The sequence below is a fragment of the Pyrgilauda ruficollis genome, unplaced genomic scaffold (genome assembly GCF_017590135.1).
Source record: "Pyrgilauda ruficollis isolate IOZ18807 unplaced genomic scaffold, ASM1759013v1 scaffold135, whole genome shotgun sequence".
In the NCBI taxonomy this organism is placed as follows: domain Eukaryota; kingdom Metazoa; phylum Chordata; class Aves; order Passeriformes; family Passeridae; genus Pyrgilauda; species Pyrgilauda ruficollis.
This window is the reverse complement of record NW_024511988.1, coordinates 142,293-166,794: the sequence shown is the minus strand read 5'-3', so window position 1 is coordinate 166,794 and position 24,502 is coordinate 142,293. Positions and strand designations below refer to the sequence as shown.

Below are 24,502 nucleotides of genomic sequence, written 5' to 3'. Positions count from 1 at the left end.
GCCTTTGTGCTTCCAACATGGTATTGTCACCCCTGTGTTTCTGCACAAACTAAGCAAGGTTTTGGCCACTGTGGGTAGCGCAGCAGGTAAAGGCCTGAAAATGTTTTTTGGGTATGTATTTGCTAACACTGAAGAGGGGAGATAGAGATTGGATATTGGGAAGAAGCTCTTTACTCTGAGGCCGGTGAGGCCCTGGCACAGCTTGCCCAGAGCAGCTGTGGCTGCCCCATTCCTGTTCCAGACCAGGCTGGATGGGGCTCTGAGCAACCTGGGATAGTGGAAGCTGTCCCTGCTCATGGCAGGGGGTAGAAACTGGTTGATTTTTATGGTCACTTCCCACCCTAACCATTCTCTGATTCTTTGAATCTGGTTCATTTTGTCCCAGGGATCATTAGCTTGTGAATTGCTTTGCTCTGTAATTTGTGGTGCCTCTCACAAGATGTGTGCTAACTAAAAAGGACTTTTGCACAGATCCACAGACTTAGCAATGTGAATTTGGCAGTGGTAGTAGATGGCTTTTAAGTCTTGTGAAATCTTAAAAAAAGTAATTCCCAAACTGCAACTGCCTTTTATATCTCAGGTGAATGCAAAATGAAGACAGGATGCCTTCAGAAGATTTAAATGCATAAAAAGAAAACTTTAATACAATAATAGTGTGTGGTTTTGTGCTGCTCATTTAAAAATAAAAGCTCATTTATTTCCTCAGGGACCACAGCAGCACTGAGTTCTTGTTTGCATGTGTGAAAAATTTGGAGCTCCTATGTGAAAATGTTTAGTTCAAAACTCATCTGACCAGATGCATGAGGCAGAAGTGACCTGGTGTGGCTGTTGGGAAAAGGGGGAATTCTCCCTGTTACTCACAGTCTTAACTGTTTCAGTGCTTTCCCTCTGAGAGCTGCTCTTTACCTCGTGATCTGGAGGAGGCAGGTCTACAGAGGCAGTGGAAGGAGAATGAGGTATTGTTTTCCAGTACAGGGGAGACTTTGGAAGGGGCTTTTCTGGAGAAAGAGTGAATTGTCATAGATGTATTTGGGGAAGGGACTTTTTGGATTGCTTGAAAAGCAGCATATCTCATGTTAAATGAGTACCCTTGCTTATCTGACCTGTTAGGTGGGCTTTGTAAGGATGGTAAAAAGGAAGAACTTGGAGAATGTACATGATCCATGATGCTGGAGCATTGAGCTGGAAAGTACCTATTCTGTAATTTGTTGAAGGGGCTTGAAGGGTCAGGATTTGGAGGCTGAAGAGGCAGCACTCAAGGTATGAGATAAGCAGGAAGGGTTCTGAGTATGAAAGTGTCTCTTTGAAGTGATCTCTGAAGTGATTGGAAGACTCTGGGTTTGAATTTAGTTCTGGCAGAGCCCAACCGGGGCAGAAGTTGATACAAAGAATTACACTTGATCTTTTAGACTGAGTCTTTACATTATTCAACTTCCTCAACTGTTCACTTGACAGCTGGGCAACTTAGTTTCAAAGACACATATCACAGAGAGCCCTCTTCCCTATATGAACCTGAAACTTTGTTTCTCTAGGATTAGCTCTGAACGCAGGAAAGAGAAGTCGAGGGATGCAGCCCGGTGCAGGAGGAGCAAGGAGTCGGAGGTGTTCTATGAGCTGGCCCACCAGCTGCCCCTGCCCCACACCGTCAGCGCCCACCTGGACAAGGCATCCATCATGAGGCTCACCATCAGCTACCTGCGCATGAGGAAGCTGCTGGATGCTGGTAAGGGAGCAGTGTGGCACAGTCTGGGAGGGATATTGAGGAAGAATCTGTTTGTAAGGCCTGTCAGCAGTAAAATTAATGGATGTGTTATTAGCTGTGTTCTTGCTCTGGGAAGGTGGGAGATCTTACAGTAGAAATCAGCTGTTAGCAATGATACAGGAAAAATCCACTGTTCAATGGATTTCATTTTTTCCCTTTGTATTCTGGTGATCCTGGTTGTCTCATCACAGCTGTCATGCCCTTTTCAGTCTCATATGACCCTTCTCCCAAAGTGAGATTCCTTCATTTAAACCTCTTTTCCCTCTAAACTTGTTTGTTCCAGCTGTGCTTTCTTGACTGTAGGTAATTGGCTCAAGGTTGACTGAGCTAACTATAGTTGTGTCCCCTTAAAATAAACTGCAAGGAATAGTTTTGTAAATTGTCTTTCTGTGATGTGCTCCTCTGGAGGTGAAGTCAGCTGAGGATGTGTTGTCTGTGCAGGAATATCTGAGTCAGGTTGTAGCCTGTAGCTGATAGCCTGCCATGGCTATCAGTATTCTGGTTATTTGTGCTCATGCGTGTCTGCCTGTACTGTGTGGAGGAGTAACTTCAGTAGCCAGACTTGGAAAACTCTCCCAGAAAGCCCCTGAGAGAAGTTTAGAATGCCTTTTTGAGATGGGTGGTAATTTTTTTGCCACATAGACCTTTTCCTTAAGGTGGAAAGTTTATTGGTTAGTACATAACAGCACAGAGGGTTAACCTCACTCTGATTTTCTGTGATTTTTGATACCTTTACTAGAGCTTGAAGAATTGATCATTTATCTAAATGAATTATACTGGCTTTGAATGATCCTACAAGATTGACTCCTTGCAGACTGGTGCCAGAAGTCATTCCTGCTGGTAAGTGAAGAATGGCTGGCGTTTGCCTAAAGAAAAATGTGTGTCTGCTTGCAGGTGAGCTGGAGACAGAAGCCAAAATGGAGAAGGAACTGAACTGTTTCTACTTGAAAGCTCTTGATGGCTTTGTCATGGTTCTGTCTGAAGACGGGGACATGATTTACATGTCTGAAAACGTGAACAAGTGTATGGGACTCACTCAGGTGAAATGCTGACATTTCCTAAGACTGTTTCAAAAAGCTGTTCCATTTTCGTGTATGTGAAGTTAAACACCCATGTACCTGTTCATTTTTGCAGTTTGAGTTGACGGGGCACAGTGTATTTGATTTCACACATCCATGTGACCACGAGGAGCTGAGAGAAATGCTGACACACAGAAATGGTGAGAAGAAAGAAAAAATATCAATTTAATTTACTTATGGATAGTTTGTTGGCATTAATACAGTTGGATATCTGCCAGAAAATGGTGTTGAGTTCAAAAGCTAATATGTTTCTATTTCTTAAATCTCAAATTAAACCTTGTTGAGAGACTCTAACAACAGGAATAACCAAAATGTTTTGGCCATATCCTAATTATAGAAGAAATGAGATTTCAGTAGGATTCTTTAATCTAACAAAATTAATTACTAAAATGGAGTTTTTGAGGGTTGAAATAATAAGTGCCTACAGGAATAAAATTAGAGGTAGGTTGAATGAGAATGATTTTAAGCAATTGCTGGAGAGAGACATGGAGAAGCTCAGTTGGTGCATTAGTCTTGGTCTGGCCTTGCCTTTACAGGACACCTGAGAACAAATGCTTTCTTCCAGAAATCTGTGGTGGTATACCCAAGACAAAAAAAAGAAAAAGATACTGTATTTAAATTTTAGGACACCAAGACATTGATCTGGAAATACTTGAACAGCCCCAAAAAGGACTTTGGGGTTGATGCTGCTCTGCACCTTTCAGTTGGTGCATGAAATTGGTATCTTGTCACAGATTTCTGGCTCTTCTTTTCTCCATCTGAGAGAGCAGAACACCATGTTTACATGTGCTGTGTGCTTTGAAATTTAACAATTGCCCAGGAATTACAGCTTTTATGTCTTCTAAAGATTTGATAAAGGCTATAAAGACTTGGCAGCCTGCATGCTTCCAAACAAATCTGCTTTGCTCAGTAGTTAGAAGCCTAAAATCTGACCTCTACTTTCTCTTTCATCAAATGAGGTTTATATGGACTCTGAATTCAGATAGTGATAAACTATTAAACCTGACCTCTGCTTTCTTGTAGCACTGTAAGTCTTGTGTAAATCTTTTGTTGTCATCCTATTTAATTCAGTGGAAAGGACCTGATAAGATGCCTTAGCATTAAGGGCCCGACTTTGATTTTATGAGCATTTTGTAAATTTGTGTGCCCTTAGAATTTTAGTATGTTTCTAAGGCTAGATTAGACTTCTCCTCTGCCTCCCCCTTTGGAATACAATAATACATCTTGGGGTGGGGGAGCAATTTCCCTAAAGCAGTGTAAAAAACCTGCTTTTGTTGCAAAAGCTTATTCTTAAAAATATCGTATCTCTGAGTTTCATGCAAACCATCTCAAGCATGTCTAAATTGGCCAGACTGGAATCAGATGTCTGGAAACCATTATTACAAAAGCTGTTTTGCAAATGACGTTGGCAGACAGGAGTCTAAATTACAGTAGTAATAGTACATTTTTATATTTATTAGTATTCCCAGGTTGCCTTCTACTGCAGCTCTTACATCAGTGGAATTATTTTGGTTTTGAATTGAGTATTAAATATTCCCCTTTGGGACTGTACAAGTGCAAGTGAATATAAATGCAATTGGCAGAAACAGAACTGCATTCTCATTTTATGAAGCTGCTTTTTAAACTTTCAAAGCTGGCCATTTTAAAAACTAATGTCTGGTGCTGAATCAGACTTGAAAGTTGCTCCATCTTTTACAGCTGCTTCTGGAAGCAGAGCCTCATGCGTCAGGGCTTGGTAACAGTAATGTTGTGTGATCTTCAGCTATCAATTTCTAGATTGGTTTAACTCTTAAAACTTACTGAATTAAATACGTTTTTGCTGCTTCTGCGAATTCTGCTTTAGTTTCTTCCCCACTTCCTCCATTATCAAGGTTATTTTAAAGTAGCATAAAATATGCTTGAGCCTTTTGGTCTTTGCCTCTGCTAGAAGCAATAAACAAGTTAGCGTAGGAGCTTTAACATTTTTCTAATTAATTTTGTCAAGCCCGTGACTGCAGTGCAAGCCGCCATGAAGAATTTCATAGCTACTATTGTCTGTGGAGGATGAGAGCAAATTATTTTATAAACTTGTATCAGAAGTAAGCTCATGTGTTCTAAACTTCTCCCTCTGCCATGATTTGGTCCTTGCTCTTTAGCAAGCCTCAGCAAACTGGCTCTTCCACTGCTCCTTCTCCTGGGTGCTGCATTTCCTCCTTGCACACATTGTGAGCTGCTTGCAGCTCTCCTGATAGCATCAGTTACATTTTCTTTGCCCACAATAGCATAACTAGTAATTGACTCTGCAAGGTTCTCCTCTGTATAGGGAAAAACTTAAAACCTGCTGGTAGCAAGGAGAAAATAAGTTCTGCCAATGTTGATTTGTATTAGGGTTTCTTTACTTTTTACCTCCCAAGAATGTTAGTAATGTGTTTAAAAACTTGGTCCCTGTTTACTCCAAGAGTGTAAATCACCGTGGAAATACTTGGATGCTTATAAACAGCTGAGTTGTTAGTTTTGAATTGAAAAACTTGCAGTCCTGAAGAGCAATGAGTCCAAAAGGTGCTTGGTTTGAACCTCCTCATAGTGAATTACTGATGCATTTCAGTGGAAACCACCTCAACAAGGCTTCTTATTCTACATATGTTTTTCTTGTCCTCTCTCACAATTTTAAAATATATTAAATTTCCAATTGGTCTCTCATTCTTCCTGCTCCTTTTTCCTGAAATCTGGGAGTGTGGAGTTGGCTACAAATACAATCCTGATCTTAAATTATTAAAACTGGGCTGCATCAAAAGCCTCTCCTGTGAGGACAGACTGAGAGAGGGCTGGATTTGTTCACCCTGGAAAAGAAATGGCTCTGGGGAGATCTTTTGAGTCCCTTCCTATACCTAAAAAGGCTCCAAGAGACTTTGGAGAGAGACTTTGGACCAGGGCCTGGAGTGACAGGACAAGGGGAATGGCTTCCCACTGACAGAGGGCAGGGTTAGGTGGTTTTTGAGAAGGAATTCTTCCTGCTGAGGGTGCTGAGGCCCTGGCACAGGGTGCCCAGAGGAGCTGTGGTTGCCCCATCCCTGGCAGTGTTCCAGGCCTGGCTGGGTGGGGCTTGGAGCAGCCTGGGATAGTGGAAGCTGTCCCTGCCCATGGCAGGAGGGCTGGAATGAGATGGGGGCTGTAAGGTCACTTCCAACACAAACCGTTCTCTATGAACTCTATGAAACTTCAGGGGGTTTTTTATCTACTTGATAGTAAAACTTGCTCTGAAAAATACCATTATTACACAGGACAAGGGGAATGGCTTCCCACTGACAGAGGGCAGGGTTAGGTGGTTTTTGGAAAGGAATTCTTCCTGCTGAGGGTGCTGAGGCCCTGGCACAGGGTGCCCAGAGGAGCTTTAGTTGCCCCATCCCTGGCAGTGTTCCAAGCCAGGCTGGATGGGGCTTGGAGCAGCCTGGGATAGTGGAAGCTGTCCCTGCCCATGGCAGGAGGGCTGGAATGAGATGGTTGCTTTAAGGTCACTTCCAACACAAACCGTTCTCTATGAACTCTATGAAACTTCAGGGGGTTTTTTATCTACTTGATAGTAAAACTTGCTCTGAAAAATACCATTATTACAAGTGCTGTTAGGTGTATGAATCTTTTTTAGTTTATTTTTTGGGTTTTCCCTTAGTTTTAGAGTTCTGTAACATATTTGTGGAAGTGCTGTTAGGTATATGAATCTTTTTTTAGTTTATTTTTTGGATTTTCCCTTAGTTTTAGAGTTCTGTAACATATTTGTGGAGGTTTTTTAATGCCTTTGGAAGATGATCCAAGTGTTTTAAGAATGGGTTTGCTGTTTGCTTCTGCTAGGTCCTGTGAAAAAGGGCAAAGAGCAAAACACGGAGCGCAGCTTTTTTCTCAGAATGAAGTGTACACTGACTAGCAGGGGAAGAACAGTGAATATAAAGTCTGCTACATGGAAGGTAACAATGCAAAGAAATGTTTGCATAGTTTGGCAGCTTCCTCTTCAGATGTCATAACACTGTATTTCAACATTTTTGCTTCATGTAACGAGCTTGAATTTCACTAAGTACTTTATAATTTAATGATTGTGCTTCAGTATGCTGAATTTTAATGCTGACTACATCACAGAGGTAACTGAAACAATGTTTTAAAATTAATTTTTCAAAACTCTTTTAATGAATTTTCCATTTTAAATTAGAGGTCATTTACTTACAAACAATTATAATTACCAAATATGTTTGCATAAAGCCTTCTCTGGGAGAAAAAGTACTTGACATCACTTACGCTGATCCCTGATTTCTTTTGACTTGTCACTGAAAATGTGATAGTTGAGGTCTCTCTGAAGGACTTCAATGCCATTCTTTTGAAGCTGCTGGCTCTCCCTTTTGTAACAGTTGGAACAAAAAGAGGCCAGCCCGATAACTTTCTGCAGTGAATGCATTTTCTCCTCTGGACAAAGTAACCTTTTACTGTATCCAGTGGATTATGGCTCACAGTTCTCTTTTATGATTTGAATTTGATTATTCTGGATCAAACAACTTCTTTGCTGCTGTCTGTGGACTATTTCTGCTTCAGAATGGTTAAAAGAAAACCCCACAAAATGCAAAAGTTCCTGTCTGTTGAAGAATGCATTTGATCTCTGTCATCAGCTCTGCAGAATATCTGAAATGGGGGTTTCTACTATTACCATAACTTTCAGATTTAAATTGTGGATGGCTTTTGCTGAGGCAGCTGCTCGTCAGAGTTGCCATTACAGTGACTAGAGAAAAGAGTTGACAGAAATGCAGCAATTTCTGGTGTTGCTTCAGCCAGTGCTGAGGAAGGAGTTGTGCTGTGAACCCATCCCAGCATGGGGGCGGGGGGTGAGGAGGAGGAGGACACTGCTGTCCTCCAGCCATCCCTTGAGGGCTGGGGTGGGGAAGAACTTGGCTCTGGGTGTGCTGGTGGAGATAGGATTGTGTTGTCTGACAGAGCAAACCTGGTTTCTTTCTAAAACCCAACTGCCCTGCAGGTGCTGCACTGCACTGGCCACATCCGTGTGTACGACACGTGTGGGAACCAGACTCACTGTGGGTACAAAAAGCCTCCCATGACCTGCCTGGTGTTGATCTGTGAACCTATTCCTCACCCATCAAACATTGAGGTCCCCCTGGACAGTAAAACGTTCCTCAGTCGTCACAGTCTTGATATGAAATTTTCCTATTGTGATGAAAGGTAATGTATATGATTTATACTGTAAAAAATCATTCATTTCAAAGGGCTGGTACATGTTGGCTAATGATTGCCTTCTCTGTAACTTAATTCATCTTGACAATATAATCATTGATGGCATACTTGGGCTTTTACTAACTGATCAGGATGTCTTTAAAGCCAGATTTTTAGATCTAAGGAGGATGCAGGGTTATCACTTTGGAATAACAAAAGGGAGAGGGGCTTTTTATACAGGCAGATGGTGACAGGCCCATGGTTGTAAACTGACAGAGGGCATGTTTAGATTAGATATTAGGAGGAAATTCTTGATGAGGAGATGAGGCTACCCCATCCCTGAAGGTGTTCCAGGCCAGGCTGGATGGAGCTCTGAGCAACCTGCTCTAGTGAAAGCTGGGTTGGCACCCCACAGCAGGGGTTTGGAACAGGATGGTCTTGAAGGTGCCTTCCAACCCAAGCCATTCTAGGATTCTATTAATAAATCCTTTGCCTTCAGTTAACTGCCTCTTCAAAATGGTCTTTACTATAGTGGCACTGATTTAAATTGAAAGGAGAAGATTCTTCCAGACACTGAAAAGGATTTTAGGTTTGTCAAAGATGGGGCATTTTGGTGACTGAAAAGGTTGTGTGTGTAATACTTGTCAGATGTATTTTATTGCTACTGCTTCCTTCTCTGTCCCTTCCTCAGGGGATCAGTGTCTGCTTTCTTCTGTCAAAAAAACCCCAGATGTTCAGATGTACTTTTAATGCAACACATCTGCTGTTGAAAAATGAGATTTTGTGTTCTGGTGCAAATCAGGGATGTAGTCAGACATCAGACTGATTTTCCTATCTTCTGGGAACTTAGCTTGATAAATGCAAATGAAGGAAATAGCTCAAGTTTTTTTCTTTGGGGTTGGTTTGTTTCACACTTTTTGTTTGTTTTTAATTCGGTGTCATTTGTTACTACCCATTTCCTTTATATAAAAAGTGAATTTCTAGTTAGTTGTTGCAGTTAGATGCAGAAAGATGTTGATGCATGGTAATTTCTGACCTCTGCAGTAACAGCTTTTCTAGGACTGATGGTACACGCAAAAGGTACTTATTTGGTCACTTTCTGTATCTAGAATGATGCAAAATACAAGCACTTCCCTGGTTAGCACTGCCCTCTAGAGACTAAAGAAATCCCATTTGCCTTAAAAGTAGGCAGTGCTTGAGTGGGAAGAGTAAATCTGATTCCCAACTTCTCTTTAGTTGCAGGATTAAAATTGTTGAAGTGTATCTGTATTATTTTGTTAAATTCTCATGTTTGCCTAAGCTGGTCTGTAAGTAGCTGGTCTGCCTTGAAGCAAAAAGACAAAAATGTCTGGGGATTTGTTTAATCCTATCCCACTACATGATTTATAAATACTCAGTAAGAAGTAAAATCCTATGCCTGCTGAAATTTCTCTTTTAAAGCATCAAAATAGCAATTTATTTCAAAATGGGAAGTCCCAGTAAATCACATTTACTGCTGATACGTGTGGAAATGATTCTTAAGATTTTTCTAGATGTGCAAGCATGCAAATGCTTTGATATTTGTGCTGGCCCGTGTCTGCTTTCACATAGCCTTTTTTTCCTTTGTTTTAAAGAATTACAGAGTTGATGGGGTATGAGCCAGAGGAGCTCCTGGGTCGCTCAATCTATGAGTACTATCACGCACTGGATTCTGATCATCTGACCAAAACACACCATGACAGTAAGTGAAAACTGAATTTAAAGCCCTCAAACTACAGGAGATGAGAGACAGCCCTGGGGGAAAGCAGCAGAAGAACAAGGGCTTTCTTGTAGTTGCAGATAGGGATCTGCAATGAATACTGACCTCAAACAGTTCTGGGGGTTTTCTGCCTGTAATTGAAGCTGGTGTTCTTTCTGCTTTTAGTGTTCACAAAGGGGCAGGTGACAACAGGACAGTACAGAATGCTGGCCAAACAAGGTGGCTATGTCTGGGTTGAAACTCAAGCAACTGTTATATACAACACTAAGAATTCTCAGCCACAGTGCATAGTGTGTGTGAACTATGTGTTGAGGTAAGTTGAGTGGACTACAATGTTTTGTCATCGTTTTTAGTGAAGACCAAGACAGATTCTGATGGCACTGGTCCCCTGCTGAGTATGATGCTACTGTTCCCTGCCAGTGAAATTTTTCTAAGAATACTGCCAGTCCTAGGATTAGAAATTGTATTTGAGAACAAAATGCTTTTTTGGTCTAGTGCTGTCAGTAGGTGATCTCTGCAGGAAAATGAGTGTAGAGCCAGTCTCTTCTGTATGATTGGAAGCACTTGAGCATTTGTGTGCATTCTAGACAGCTCTCTAATCTTTGTCCCAAGTCTGGAGCAGTTAATTCCACCAATAACTTTGTCATGGAGTCAGAGCAGCAGTAGTGGTGCCATTCTCAATCCCATCTATCTTTTTATTCCTTAGAACTCCTCTTTTAGTTGAAAGCTTCAGCTGAGGCCAGACTGGTTGGCTGTGCTTCTGCAAATGTCTAATAGTCCTAAATTAGTTTTTCAAAACTTCAGTGAATGTCCCAGTATAAGTCTATCAAGATATTGCACATTCATTTAAAACAAAGAAAAGTAGTTTAGGAAATATCTAACTTTTTTCCCTTTTTAAAAAATCTTTTCCTTTTTCAATGCTTTCAGAAAAGCATGTTTGTTACTTTTTTTATGATTGCACCACAATTAGTGCTTGCTTTGTCTGTTACTTTTGAGGAAAGAATATGTAACAAAAAAAAAATCTTAAAGCTCTTATCCTGGTAATTCTGTGGGATATGTGTGGTGGGGTGTTTGTTTGGTTTAGTTTGGGGTTTTTGGGTGGAGAGAGTGGGTGGGTTTCAACCTACAAAACTATTGGGCCAGAACTTACTCTTTTTAGCTGTTCTTTAACAGTCATCTTCTTCTCTGTCTGACAGTGGAATTGTTCAGAAGGACTTAATTTTTTCCCTTGGACAAACTGAGTGTATGCTGAAACCAGTGGAGTCTCCTGACATGAAAATGACCAAAATATTCAGTAAAGATGACCTGGATGATACCAACAGCCTATTTGAAAAACTTAAACAGGAACCAGATGCTTTAACTGTGCTAGCCCCAGCTGCTGGAGACACAATTATCTCTCTAGATTTCAGCAGTAATGGTGGGTGTGTGTTAAAATTGGAGAGCATGTTAATTAGCAAAGTTACTTTTTATAGTAGATTTCATAAAATAACCTCCCAGTACCACTTGCCCAGTGGTATTTCAGCTGCTGTTTCAATTTAATGAGGTCCATAGACACACACAGTACTGTTACTTAGGTTGATGGTTTCTTTTAATTTTTATAGAGTCTGATGAACAACAATGTGATGAAGTTCCTTTGTATAACGATGTAATGCTCCCCTCATCCAGTGAGAAATTGCAGAATATAAATATGGCAATGTCCCCACTACCTGCCTCTGAAACTACAAAGCCACTTCGTAGCAATGCTGATCCTGCACTCAATAGAGAAGTTGTATCAAAGCTGGAGCCAAACACAGAGCCACTCGAACTTTCTTTTACCATGCCTCAGGTGCAAGAACAACCAACCAGCCCTTCTGATGCAAGTACCAGCCAAAGTTCACCTGAGGTGAGTTTTGTAATTTGGATATGCTGTCATTGAAATGGATGTGCTGTTGGGGCTTGTGGGGCAGATCTGGTTAAGGATGCAGCCAGGACAGGAATTGGAAGTTATTTCTACCTTATGACTTAAGCTCACACCATGATCTCAGAAAACTGATAAATTGTCATATCTTTTCATTAAAGTAAGTCTTGCAAATGTATGTAATACTGTCTCACAGAAATAAGGAAAGCTTGGGATTGATCTTTTTGGTTCAGATACAACTTTCCTAAACAGCAAAGTATTTGCAGTGAATTACTGTACAGGCTACTTCCAGGTTTCCGTTAAACAAATGCTTCCCTGGTGGGGTAAATTTGAGTGTATACAGGTAAATGTAAATGTTTTCCTTTCCCATTTTAATTTTGTGCAGCTACAGCTTGGGATTAGTTTCTACATTAGAACATTCTGTAGAGAATCTGTAGGTAACAATGCCAAGTGATCAGTGACAAAAACCTAAAACTGTGTTCAAAATGTTTTCACAGCCCAGTAGTCCCAACGACTACTGCTTTGATGTGGATAATGATATGGCCAGTGAATTCAAACTGGAATTAGTGGAGAAACTCTTTGCCATAGATACAGAAGCAAAAAATCCATTCTCTACTCAGGTAATGTACAGTAACTTAAAATTCTTTATCATCTTATTCTGAGTGTACTTCTTTTCCTTTTTAGAATATTTTCAGGCACCTTCTTCCCTTTTCATGTAATATTTTGATTAAAACATAAAATTTTAAAAAATGTGTAAGGATTTGGTAAAAAGAAAAGCCTTGATGAAGTCATAGCTGAGGTTTCTTCCACACTGCTTAGTTCCCCCTCTTGTCCATTCCAGGAAACCGATTTAGATTTAGAGATGTTGGCTCCTTACATCCCGATGGATGACGACTTCCAGCTGCGCTCCTTCGATCAGCTGTCCCCGCTGGAGAGCAGCTCCCCCAGCTCCCAGAGCGCAGCCAGCATGCCCCTGTTCCAGCAGGGCCAGGCAGCAGTGGGCAGCTCGGAGGAGGCCAAGCCGGCGGAGCACGCGGACGAGGTGAAGACGGGGATCATGGTCCCTTCCTCGCCCGCGCGCGGGGGCCCCGAGGCCGGCAGTGCCCCCGCCTCGCCCTACTCCAGCAGGAGTCGAACTGCCTCTCCCATCAGGGCAGGGAAAGGAACGGTGGATCAGGTGGAAAAACCTTCTCCAGGAGCACCCAGCTTGCTAGCAGTCACTCTGAATGAAAGGTATTTTAAAAGTACAGCTTAAGCTCTGGTGTCTGTTCAAGGAATTAGGTATAAATTCTGTGAGCTGTTGTGTGTTCATCCTCAGCATTCTTCAGAGTAGAAATTGAGACATTTAAATTTGGACATGTCAGATGAGTCCTTTTTTAATAGTAAATTCCCCTAAAGGTAATTTCATGGTAGCTTTTAGCTAAGCACCTCATGTAAAAGCCAGCTACTGTAAAAATTCTGTTCTGCTCTTGTACCTGATGTGCAGCCTTCATAAAAATGCAGTAGGCAATTTAGGTAGCTACACCCACACAATGTTTCTGGTGCTTTCCTTGTCCACTGTGTTAGAGGTAAGAAGCAACTAGTCTGTGCTGCAGATCCTGCAGATACCAGATATACAGATATCTACAAGCAATAGCTATTGCTTTTCAAACTAAATGTGTTTTATGATGATCTGTGGTGCCTGTAATACATATTTATCACGACAGAAAACTATTACATCAAACATGAGATTTGTGATACGTAAAATACTTATCTGTACATAGAAATATTCAGAATAGACTTTCCCTCACCCTTCCTTCCCTTTTTTCTGTTGATAGTGAACTGCTGAACTTTTATGCTTTTTTTTCTGCAGATTTAAAAATTTTTGTTAAAACTCATTCTGAGCTTCACAGCAAGATTAAAGGCTAACATTTGCTATGCTCATAGAAAATGATTGTTGAAATAAGTCAATTTATGAACGAAAAGTAGTGGAGTTCATAAATTCAGTTCTGTGATGTTGTATATAAAAGTGTCCACAAAAGAAGAATGGCTCGAGGAAAGTAGAAACGTCTTAACAGCCTGAATCAATTTTTCTTAGATCTACTGCACTGGATGAAGAACTAAATCCAAAGATGCTAGCTTTGCATAATGCTCAGAGAAAACGAAAAATGGAACATGATGGTTCACTTTTTCAGGCAGTTGGAATTGTGAGTTTTGTTTTACCATTTTAAAATATTCACTTTTAACCTTGCAATTTCTGAAATGAGGCATCAGTGCAGACTCCTGAGTTAGGCTGTGGTAAACAGTGGAATCTTGGGATGAGAGATAATTGATAGTGAAATTTATATATATATATATATATGCAGATGCTCCACTCTTTTACTGTCAACTTTTCAAAAGTGCCCTCTACACCCATGTGCATTTCTTGATTAGGTAGAAGATACTCTTCTGTACATATGGGTTTCTTTAGTAGAATATGCACAGATGTAAGACACCATATTTAAATGTGTAATTGCTGTATTTATTTAACTTTTGAATTAAAACTCAGTTTTCATATTTGTCAACACTGAAGATCAGTGTTCTTATGCTTCTTCCTATTCTTTTATTTTTCCATTGGGTCTGAGATTCCTTTACTTAATCAGATAACAAGACCATCTGAACCTGTGAGGGAAGAGAGCTCTATAATAATGTCTATTACTGCCACTCCCTTTCATGCATGCTCTCTCTAGTATTAGTGTGGGCAGTGGGGAGTAGCTCATCCTCATCTGTCCTAGCTATTCAAAAGAAACTTTTGTAGATTGTCCTAGATTTGTGTCACTTTGGGGGTTGTCCAGCTTGTTATTTTCTGCAAGGATACCTTCTCTCCATAATCTTTGTCTCTCTCTGTCACTTCTCAGTATTTTGAAACCTTGAGCTTTGCCATTGTACACTGCTCTCTCTCTCTCATCTTCACTGCAAATTCCCACTCGTCAAGTTTTAAGAAGTCTTAGTCTTAAGTCCTCTACTGGGCCACCTCCTAGTTGGAGTCATCTGCCATATCTTACAGTGCAGGATTATTTTTCCTCTGAACTCTCCTTACTCCTGTACTAGCATTCTAGTCTGGGCATAAGACAAATCTGTTTTTCTATGCCATTTCTATGTGGTTGTTTTCATTTGCTAAATGCTTTGCACTTCCGTGCATGTTGGTCTGCTGCTTCCAGAAGCCCTGTAAGAATTTACAGCTCTGCAAGAAATGTTATTGCCTTCCACTGCCCTTTTCTCATGCAGAGGTGCTACAGCTCATAGTGTTGCTGATAAAATATTCAAAACAGCATGGAATGTTATTAGATGCCCAGAACACAAGCAGTTCAGTGTTAACTGCTGGAATAGTGTTCAGGCTTCTGTGCTTAGTGCCAGTTTAATGCTTACAGGTTCAGACTTCATCTTTTGCTAAACTTTTTCTTTTGTCTGTATCTGACAAAAGTGTTACAAATATTTTGGTGGTTTCTCAGAGTCAGAAGCTGAATTTCCATGAAGTTGGGTCTTAGTGGAGTTATTTTAAGAAGTGCTTTTGTTGTTTTGCTACTCTCTCCACAATGGATTTCTGGGAGGATATACAGGCCTTTCACACAAGCAGCAGAAAAATGATGTTAAATCCAGGCTTAGAATACATGCTGTTCTAGAGTTGTACAAGCACTTGCCAGAACATTTTAGCTCTAGGGAAGTGGGATCTATTTTGCAGAGAGTGAAGATAAGCTAAATAAACTAAAGTGAAATACTACTTTAACTTCCTAGAAAACAGGAGAATTAGACAAGGACAAGATATAGTAAGATTATAAAATATTGTTTTATAGTGAGGTTATAAAATAATGATACAACTCATTACACTGGAACAGCTAGAAGCCATATCTTTGTTAACATGTAGGGCTGGAATGCATTCTTGGTAAAAAATAAGCAGCAGCAGCAGCAATGTAGGTGACTAATGTCACTATGAACTCTGCAGCTCGGAGTTAACTGTAACTTCTAGTATACAGCTGCTCCCTTGACTTACACAGGTGTTTTATAACCTGAAAACATATGTTCTTCACTATTTTGAGGATAATGGCAGTGTTGTGAAATACCTTCTCCTCTTTTTGCAGCAGTCAGTATCACTAACAAGACCAAACTTTGCAGATTCAAGTACTTTTGCCAGCAGACTTGATACTAAGATAGTGCTTTTTCTTTCCATCCCATCTGTTTCTGTGGCAGCTTCTTCTTCCTTATCCCTATTATATGAAGCCCTTACAGCTTCCTAATCTCCATATCTTCTGTTCTGCTGTCAAAACAATATGCTAAGGAGCCGTATCTGCACTAGCCTGGTGTAGGACTGCATTTTCCACAAGGCTTGGGTCAGGTGGCTTGGTGGCAATAACTGGAGTGCAAGCAGAATTTACATCCTAATTGTGTAGATAGAATCGACCTACTGAGGTTCCTGACTCTCCTGCCTACACTATTAATTCCAGTGCAGAAAGCCATTAGAGACTCCAGTGAAAACCTGATGCTTACTCACCTCAGAGCAGTGGTAATTAAGTGGGTGTGTTTGTGTACATGTACACGCTAATCTTGAGCCTGGTAACTGATGATAACCAGGATTTTGTAATTGTTTTCTCTAAGGGAATTCAGGTCTTGAAACCTGATTCAGTTTTCTGTTAAATTCAAGTTAATGTACTTGGAAATATATTTCTCCCCAAATTCTGAACAAAATCCACTTTAAATTGTAACAATGCCATTTTAGTACTTAGTGACATGAACTGTTAATTTGGAAGAGGGACACGGAGGGTTACAAAGATACAATATTCACTAAAGAAGATTCATTTTATTTCTTTCTAGGGGTCTTTATTCCAGCAGACAGGTGACCGTGGAGGAAATGCATCACTTGCTTGGAAACGTGTAAAGGGATGCAAAACAAATGGTCACAGTGGAGTGGAGCAAAAGACAATCATTCTACTATCAACTGGTTGGTATCTTCCTTTCCTAGGCAGAGGGGGTGGAGGGGGCTGTGTGAAAGAGAACAGAGCCTCCAAAAAAAACTATCCAGACATAGCTCCTTGTGAACAGCTCTAGGAGAGGTTAAGCATGGTGAATAAAGTGCACTTTTTCTCCTTCCCCTCCCTCTTTAGACATAGCAAGTAAACTTCTAGGGCAGTCGATGGATGAGAGTGGACTCCCCCAACTCACGAGTTACGACTGCGAAGTAAACGCTCCCATACAGGGCAACAGAAACCTGCTACAGGGGGAAGAACTGCTCAGAGCTCTGGATCAAGTTAACTGAGCTTTCACAAAACTTGCTCCTTTTTTGGACACTGGTGAATCATCACCTAAAGCAGTCTATTTATATTTTCTATATCTGATTTTAGAAGCCTGGCTACAGTACTGCACTAATTCAGTTAGTTCAGTTTTGATCCCCTTTCTACTTATTTTGACAGTCTTTTTAATATGTTCTTTATGTAACAATAACTCAAACTCTAGTGCATTTTTATAATTCTTTGGTACATACACTTTTAAGTCCATTACATTTAAAACACACTTGCAATAGCAGCTTTGAAATATGCACCTGATTAAAAAAAATATTTATTTTTTGGCTGGGGAGTTGGTCACCAAAACTTATCATTAGTAAAATGTCAACACAGGAAAAACTGGCAATACTTCCATCCTGCTTTTCATAGGTAGTTGGAAGACTTGTGCTCTCTTACTCTTTATGTTCAAGTAAGTTTTTTATGTTAATAGTTTTTATAAGAAACAACAACGCTTTGCAGCGGTGCATTGTAGCCACAATCGCACAATATATTTTCTTAAAAAATACCAGCAGTTCCTCATGCAATATATTCTGCATTTATAAAAACTAGTTTTTAAGAAGAATCTTTTGTTTGCCTATGAAAACATGTTTAAACCTGGATTATGTCATTATTTTAGTCACGTTGTAATATAAATTGTTCTCAAATGCTGTCTTATGCTTTTGACTTCAGTGGGTGTGGTTAGTCAGAGGAAAGGCTTTATCTGGAAAGGGCTAGCAGCATTTTCTTTGGATACGTTCTCAATTAGAGAAAGTTTGATGTTCTTAAAGTAGTCACTTTGCCAGCTTAAAAAAAAAAAATCCCTGCCTGTAGTTGTTGAAGTTAATGCTAATATTGTGTATGATCTTAAATCTAAATGTTCAGCTTACCCTGTGTGGTATAGGTGATATTTCAAGCAGATTGTAAAACATCTTGCATTGTTAGCAAACTTTTATCTAGTACATCATTGAGTTGCTCAATATTTTGATGTTTTGGTTTTATGCACCTTGTTGCTATTAACATCCATATGTTTTCATGTAGATTTCAATAACTTGAATATATTTAGAAGCCTTTTTATTTAGAAATATATAGTTGTCACAAACATCTTATTTTCCTATATGTACTGTACAAAACCTTCATTCACTCATTCTTTTTGCTCCTTGTGGTTGGATCTAACACTAACTGTATTGTTTTCTTACATCAATAAACTATATGTGGACCAGGCCCCCTTGGGGGAGTGTGTTATCTGAGAGAAATGAGATAATTTATATTTTTGTTAGTGGTTATTGTTCATCCGTGTTCCCTTTTTAACTTAGAGTTGATTGGAAACTACTGCTTCCTTATTTTGATTGTAACATCTCTGCATTCATTCTTTGAGCCTGTTCAGTACTGAAGTCTCCCAGACAGTGTTGTACTACCACTCGCCAAAGACGTTTCACTTCTCAACCTGTAATCACAGCAGTGAGCAAACCTGGCAGCGAGGAGGCAGCATCTTTGTTTTACTTTAGAGCAGAAAGAATTCACCTTTATGAACAGCTTAAAGGCTTGTCTCTGGAAGCTTTATCAAGGTAACACAGGAAAGCAGGAAAAAGTAAAATTCACAGGAGTGATTGATCTGAGATGGATTTCTATCACAAAATTCCATGATTAAAAAATTAAGCTGGTACTTGATGAAACTTGTTCCACATTTTTGTGCTGTTCACCCAGTGACTTTCCTCATTTTGCTGTCATAAAACAGTGCTACTGGTAACCCTGTGTTGTGTAAATATGGTCAAGATATTCTGTGCATTCTCCAAACTATTTTTACAAAACTTATCTCAATATAAGTAATCAATTGTGGAGTGTCACAGGAGTTACTTTGGTTTTATGTTGTAAACTTTTTGGTTTCATTGCACTGTTTTGAAATCAATGTCGCAGTATGTAAGCGTAACCTGTTCTCTGAAATTACTGTTTCACTGAAAGAAGCACTTTCCAAACTGCCACAACTCTATGAAACTAGAAGGACACTATTAACAAAAAATGATAAGGCACTGGCAGCAGAAGATAGTTGCACACTTGTTAAAGATTTGAGTAGAAGCTGCACAGACAGGAGACAGTGGGGCAGTCAGGTGAAGTTTCATGCAGAGAACATTTTCACTAGTGAACATTTCTAATGCATTTTTAATGGCTAAAAGCAGCAGAGCTCCCCTCTGCCTGCTGTGTCTGGGCTGGCATTCTTTCTATGACATTTCTTTCTCTGTCAGCAGTTAGGAGGTTTAAATAGTGAAGTTGGGTTAAGCCCCTGCTGTTCAGGGCATCCCTCCTGCTTTAGCTCTGCATGGATTGGTGTGGTGCTTCTGGGAGAGTCTTGCAGGCAGGTGAAAAGTGCAGCTTGATTCTACTGTGGAACTGCCTCACCAAACTTTAAGCTGGCCTGGGGGGGGTTTTCCTTTTGCACTTCCAAGAGACAGGTCAGAGGTGTTCTGCTGCTCTCTTGGCCGTATTTGGGAGGAGCCTGACATGTTTGGATCTGTCAGGTCCTCTTCAGTGCACTAAGAGGGCAGAAAGTTTTCAGACTAAAATCTATGTTAAAAAGAGAAGGAAGACTGAAGTGCCCCGTATGATTTATGGTCATGAGCCCGCTGGAGTCAGAGAATGGCTTGGGTTGGAAGGGACTTTAAAGATCATCTTGTTCCCACACCCTGTCATGGGCATTCCATGAGATCAGGTTGCCCCATCCACCCTGTCCTTGATCATCCCTGATCTTAGTAACAGCAGCTGTGGATTTAACTGAGCCATGTTTCATCTAAAAATCTAAATTCTAACATTTTTTTACTGTGCATAATAACAATATTTACTATGCATAATAATAATATTTTGATTACTGTGATGAACTGCTGTTAGCTGTATTGGTTTACTGTAGGGGAAAAATAACCTAACAGAATCCCCCCAAGCCTCCTAAAGACACTGAACAAGGCACAGAAAAGGAGCAGTAATTGCTCTGGCCTTGTAAGAGCTTTGCTAAACGCAGATGTCAGTTTGCAAAACCTAGTTCATCTTTCAGTTGCCTTTTTTCTTAATTTCTGTTCTACTTTTTTACCCCCTGGTAAACTTTTTTTGTTTTGGTCTCTTTAGACTCCAGAAACACAGTCTGATTCTAGAGCTAATTTGGAGTACAAGCTTCTAGAATAAATAGCTTTCTAAGTGTTTTCTTAGTGATTTTGCATGCTTTCTTTACCAACTTCCTTCCTTTTTAAAATGTTGAGACACCATGTTAGAAATTATGAGGAAATTAATGACTGTGAGAGTGGTGAGACACTGGCACAGGTTTCCCAGAGCAGCTGTGGAGAACCCAGCCCTGGCAGTGTTCAAGGCCAGGCTGGATGGGGCTTGGAGCAACCTGGGATAGTGAAAGGTGTCCCTGCCCATGGCAGGGGGTTGGAACTAGGTGGGTTTTAAGGTCCCTTCCCACCCAAATAATTCTGTGATTTATTCTTTGTTGCAACAAAGAAATTGTGGATAAATACAGTATTTTCTCCTGTGTCTAGAACATGCTAATTATGTGAAAATGGTAAACTGAGGAGAATAACAGTTATCTTCCAGGTTTTCCTGACTACACCAGTAGTCAAGCTATGCCTTCTTCAGGGCTCAGTACAATTACTGATTGTACTGAGATTTTATTGATATTTTTGTCATCAACAGTGATGATTTGTTAAAGGGTAAAGGAATTTTAAAACTAGTATTTATGATGACATAATTCCTTCCTTTACCTGAAAGTAGTTAAAGTTAACTACAGCTGTAACTTCCCAGAAATCACTTAAATAGGGTGTGCAGTAACGTATCTTGGGTGTAAGATATGAGTAAACGAAGGTTGCCTGAAGTCCAAAGTACCTCTTGCTAACACACCTTCCTCCCACCTAGTGAGACTGGCTTGGACTTTGGTGACCTTTGAAAACCTTTGGGTGAAATGGAAACAACTTACCTGAGAAACAAAACTTAATAGTATCTGTGTAGACAAATTAAACTCTCCCAAAGTAATTACTGCATTAAAGAATCACAGATTAGGGCCCAAAAGAACCATTTACACATAACACTGATGAGGGTTTTAAGGACTTCAAAGCTTAGTTTGGATGAAATGATCAGCTCTGCTTCCAATGAAATACAGCTGTTGGGTCAGGTAATTCTGATGATTACAGGTTAAACTACTGCATATTTAATAGTAATGTTTCATTACTTAAAGAGCTGTTTAATTAAACAGCTGAGCACTGGCAGCTAAAGGCAGTATCTGTTGGCAAGTGTTCTCCCCTGTTACACTGCTGAGTGAACCTTTCCTGACAGTGTGGTGGGATCTGGGAGCATCCTGCCCCTGTCAGCCGGGCTGGCCAGGCCCCAGGTCAGCCATCTGTCCCCTCCCCACTGCTGCCCTGCTCCTGCCCTGAGCATGCATCTCACTCAAATGTCACTGCACTTAGGCACATTACTCAAACTGTAACTGTCCAGCATGAAAATAAACACCTCACAGGCCACCAGGACTTTGTAGGAAGTCCATTTTCATAGGAATTCCACACGAGTTGGGTATCCAGCTTTCATTAAAAATACCATTATGACTTAACTCCCTGAAAAGCTCTGTTCTGGAGGACTCTGATTTTGGATCCAAATTCTAGAATTATCATTTTTCTTCTGCTTCCCTGTTTACCTTGAGCAAGTTACCAAAAAGTTAAAGAGTTTGCTGCTGGATTTATACAGTACAGTAGATTTTGTGAATAATAGCAGTATTCTCTCATGAAGAAGTGGTATATTTTAATGGAATTCTTTTTTGGAACCAAGTACAACGTATTGCAATTGATATTTCTCTTGAAACATTTTGACGTACTTGTGACTGTATTTCTTTTTGATTGTGTACCAGTATAAAATTCAATAAAAGAGAGGGTTTGTTTCTAATTTGTGACATGTGTGATCTTTCTGTCTGTCCCTTTTCCCTATTGTAAAAGGTGGAGGTGACTTTAAAGTGAACTAAACCACTGTGCAGGGTAACAAACTCCTTGCAGGTTTGAGACTTTACTGCCTGCTGTCAAAAACTTGGGCATCAAGCAGTCATGGTCACAGTCCCCAAAAACATATGTTTTATATTAAATATAATATAAATAGATAATATTTATATATAAGCTGAATCCTATTCACATGTGGTTATCCCACCTGAGTTAAGCAGAGAACAAAAGAGGTCAAGCATACAATTTAACGAGTCGGATATGGGGACGGTGTAGCTTTTCCTGGAGGAAGCCAAAGAGAGAGCAAGAGCTGCAGAGCTAAAGGGACAGAGGACATTTATGAAGCCTCTTTGATTAATCACACCAGGAATGCCCTTGGTAACAAGACACAAGCTCATTTGAATCCATGGCCGTGTCTCCAGGTGATTTCAGTTGCTGTCGGTACACGCAAATGGCTCGACAAGAACTGGTGACTCCTGCTGTCCCGTTAAATCAATGGCACTCATTCTGCACAGATTAAAAAGCTTTTGCAATGTTTGTGCTTGTTGGGAAGTGTGAAAGCAGGAGGCATGTGCCAGTAGAGTATGATCCTGTTACTGGCAATAGGTTTGTACATAGGTGGAATAAGCCATTTAATAAAATATATTCATTATTTATTTTCATATTTTCAACTTGAAAATGTGTTCTAATGCAATCATATAAGGTGTTTTAAAAAAAGACTTGTGCCATATGCACCTGGAAAACCCCATTATTTATATCAGTGCAGGATAAATGGCTTTTAAATTGCAACTTGTAAACTAGGAATTAATAGAACAAATAGGATTTCATCCTTCTGTTTAGCAGTTGAGTATGAAGAAGATACAGTAACCAGTACATTCTTCCTTACATTATCTAATTATTTATATTTTTTTTTAATTTGAAGGCATTAATTGTATTAAAATGTACTAATGAATAATCTGAAGGAACACTGAAAGCACAGTTGATGAAGAAGAGTAGAGTATTAGTCTAAAAATTCATACTGTATTTAATTTTATATACCACACCAGAGAAATTGTACGAAGAGACCCTGTTACTTGGTTTTATTCTTCTGCATTTTCATTCTTTACATTGTACCCAAACTTCCTGCAAGGGAAGACTTAGGGCACATTCTCATGGGCACAACAGCCTCATCCTCACTACGTCTTGCATCATGCAGCCCCATCTGCCTTAGGAAAAAAAAAAGTCCATATAGTGTTCCTTGAAACATCATCTCTGAGAAATCACCCCACTCACTGCATGCTTAAAATACAAAAATCAGAAAACACACTCTGAGCTTTACAAATTCAGCATCATTCCAGAGCCAGGCTCCTCTGCTCCTATTAAATTAAGGGATGACTCCTATAAGTAAACAGGGCTTGGTCTGAGCTGTATGTAACGGTGAACTTGCTCCATGATGTGTCACTTTTGACTTACTTGTGCTTTGAATCCTTAAATCCATTGTGGGGAGGAGTACGTTATATTTGTTTTCCTAACAGTGTTGGCATTCTGTTCCAAAATCAGTACAATCTGTTGAAGTCAGGGTCATGTACTGGATGAATGGGGTCACTGCCCTACATCTCTAAACATGAATCCAAATTATAGACGAAAGTGTCTTTTCAGAAAAAGGAAAAAAATGCAAACCAAACCCTGGCAGGTGCAGCTCTCCTGCTGAACCCTGTACAGTTCATATGCAACAGCTCTGCAAATATCTCTGTTCCCATAGTCAATGACATTGGCAACCAGTGGTGCTCAAAGGCAAGTGCTGTTCAGCCGATGGCAAATTACCTCCTAATAAAGGCTGCTAAAGGTTGCAGTCCAGCAACCTTTTGGGAAATGCAATAAATAGGGAAAGATGCTTGCATGCCTGGAGCACTGTGGGAGCTCCTGACATTGTAGGAGCTGACAGCTTGATGCGCCTCGCTGTAAGGAGCGACCTTTGGATCAATTAGTTGAAGCTACTGGTGAACTGGAGAACATCACGGTACTGCAGCCAGCAGAATTCAACAGTCATTCACAGTCCATGATTATTTGAGAGAGCAAAACGTGATTTTTTTTATCCGGTCCCTGGGAAAACTCCTGCAGATTAAAATATCCCAAAGGCACCACGCAAGGCTCCATCCCAAGCCCATACTTTCTCTACACGCTGTAGGGGAAGCGTGGCTTCCCCCGCACAGGGAGGACCTCGCACCTGCCGAGCCCGCATCCCGTGGGTGCACAGGCACCCGGCCGCTCTCCTCGGAGCGCTCCCGGTGCCGCTGTCCAGCCGCGCTCCCACATCCCGCAGCCGACATCACCGCAACACCGCCTTGAAACCTGAGCCCCGTCCTCAAACCCTCTGGGGACCCGCCCGAGGAGCTGCGGAACCTCCCGGGCACCAGAACCGGCTTCCCCGGGACACTGCCCGCCCCCGCCCCGAGCGGTGCCCGGTGCCCCGGGTCCGTACTCACCGCGGCGCGGGGCTCTCCGACGCCGGCGCTGGTCCCGGCAGCCGCCTCGGTGCCGCTCGCCCCGGTCTGTACGTGCGCGGCGGAGCGCGGCCAGGGGAGCCCCCGCCGCCCGCTCCGCGCCGCCGGCGAGGCCGCACCCA

The 24,502-nt window shown here is 40.8% G+C and overlaps 1 protein-coding gene across 2 annotated transcripts; it reads left to right on the top strand.

Moving 5' to 3' along the window:
- The first annotated feature begins 936 nt into the window (after positions 1-936).
- HIF1A (hypoxia inducible factor 1 subunit alpha) lies at positions 937-21,850 on the top strand. 2 transcript variants are annotated; one of them, XM_041459390.1, is made up of 15 exons: positions 937-956; positions 1,533-1,723; positions 2,657-2,802; positions 2,897-2,981; positions 6,667-6,779; positions 7,832-8,034; positions 9,639-9,745; positions 9,929-10,076; positions 10,960-11,180; positions 11,365-11,645; positions 12,158-12,280; positions 12,502-12,893; positions 13,738-13,846; positions 16,488-16,614; positions 16,778-21,850. In XM_041459390.1, the coding sequence occupies exons 1-15, from the start codon at positions 952-954 to the stop codon at positions 16,927-16,929; spliced, it is 2,403 nt and encodes an 800-aa protein (XP_041315324.1). In that variant the 5' UTR covers positions 937-951; the 3' UTR covers positions 16,930-21,850. The 2 variants fall into 2 exon arrangements, with proteins under 2 accessions (XP_041315324.1, XP_041315325.1); XM_041459391.1 differs by lacking the exons at positions 13,738-13,846; positions 16,488-16,614; positions 16,778-21,850 and adding an exon at positions 13,513-13,709.
- The last annotated feature ends 2,652 nt before the right edge of the window (positions 21,851-24,502 follow it).